General features: G+C 52.4%; 1 protein-coding gene across 1 annotated transcript in view; it reads right to left on the bottom strand.

Annotated features, from left to right (window-relative positions):
* Positions 1 to 920: 920 nt before the first annotated feature.
* NYX (nyctalopin) overlaps positions 921 to 1,269 on the bottom strand; it is a gene marked incomplete at its 5' end in the record, with an annotated part of 666 nt that continues 317 nt past the window's right edge. Inside the window, 2 exon segments of the mRNA XM_014550013.1 lie at positions 921 to 1,080; positions 1,082 to 1,221. Of these exon segments, the coding sequence (XP_014405499.1) occupies positions 921 to 1,080; positions 1,082 to 1,221 (300 nt within the window).

Raw genomic sequence — 1,269 nt, 5'->3', positions numbered from 1 at the left:
CCATAATAATTTTCACAGCTAATAGAACCCAAGCTGGGGACTTCCTATCCCGTTAACAAAGCATTTCTGTGTCTTCTGGACACTTTTCCCACAAAACACTAAGAAAATATTTTGTGGCCTCCCCAGAGATTTCACAGAGCATGTTTGCCTGTGAAAGACTGAAAGGTCCTGCAGTAGACAAACCTGTTACCTTTTTATTTTTAATCTTAGGATTTTACAAATTTATTTGTCCACAGACACTTCCTCCCTGTTTTTCCCCTGCCCTCCCCTAAAGTTCCTTTACACCTAAGGCCACCCCTGGGAATAATTGTGGAGTAAATGAAATGGGTCTTTGTTTGAACCACCTAGTAACACATCTCAGACTCCAGGAACCACCGCCATCCCCTTAGGTCTAAGTCCCTCTCCCATCCCCCTTCTTTCCTGTCTGGCCCATCTTCCTGGACCCTAGTGTCTTCAGGCCCAGGAGGAAGAGGATTGAGATAGAAAACAAAAGGACTGGGTCAATGGGTTGCCCCACCAGGAGAATTGGCACAGTCCTCAGTACCTAGCCAAGAACTGACTCTCAGGCATTGCAATGAGTTCATGGGGGGAGGGGGAGTGAGGAGGGATGGAGGTGGAGCCCTGAGACTCTAGGAATTCCCAGCCTTCTTATCAGAGGGCCATCATGTTCATTCTCTTTTCTTTTCCAGCTGATGCCCATGTGACAAGAACAGAAATTCATACCTCACCCCCACCCCCACCCCCATGACACTTCCCAGGGTTGTCCTCTTCCTAGGACCATCTCTGGAGGCAAAATGTTCCTTCCACCTTCCACCTGCTCCCATCCTGTTCCCCTCTCCCCGGACCACAAACACTTTCAATCCCAATTAAGTAAAATTTCCCAGCTGGCCAAGGCAGTTTGGGCACCCCGTGTGGCAGGATCACAGGACAAACACCATGTGCTGGGCCACGCTGAACAGGAGACTAGAGTCAAGGAGAAACGGCGTTGTTGCCGAGGCTTCCACTCCACGAGGGAAGGCTGTGGAGGTATTGACCGGCCCCAAGGTGGTGTTGGCCGCCTCCTCCACCGGGGCCTCGGGCCAGCAGCTTGAAGAAGAGGCAGCTGAACCCGCTCACAGTGGTGACCGCTGGCTCTGAGGACAGGCCTGGCTGGATGGGTGAGAGCCCAAAGGCCACCTGGCAGATTCCTGCCACAGAGCCCAGGGAGGCACATTGGCGACAAGCTCAGAGCTCTCCATCCAGTCCCGGCAGCATGAGAAAGAGCGTCCC

Source organism: Myotis brandtii, unplaced genomic scaffold, assembly GCF_000412655.1.
Source record: "Myotis brandtii unplaced genomic scaffold, ASM41265v1 scaffold58, whole genome shotgun sequence".
NCBI classification, from domain to species: domain Eukaryota; kingdom Metazoa; phylum Chordata; class Mammalia; order Chiroptera; family Vespertilionidae; genus Myotis; species Myotis brandtii.
This window is presented reverse-complemented; position numbering and strand designations above follow the sequence as displayed.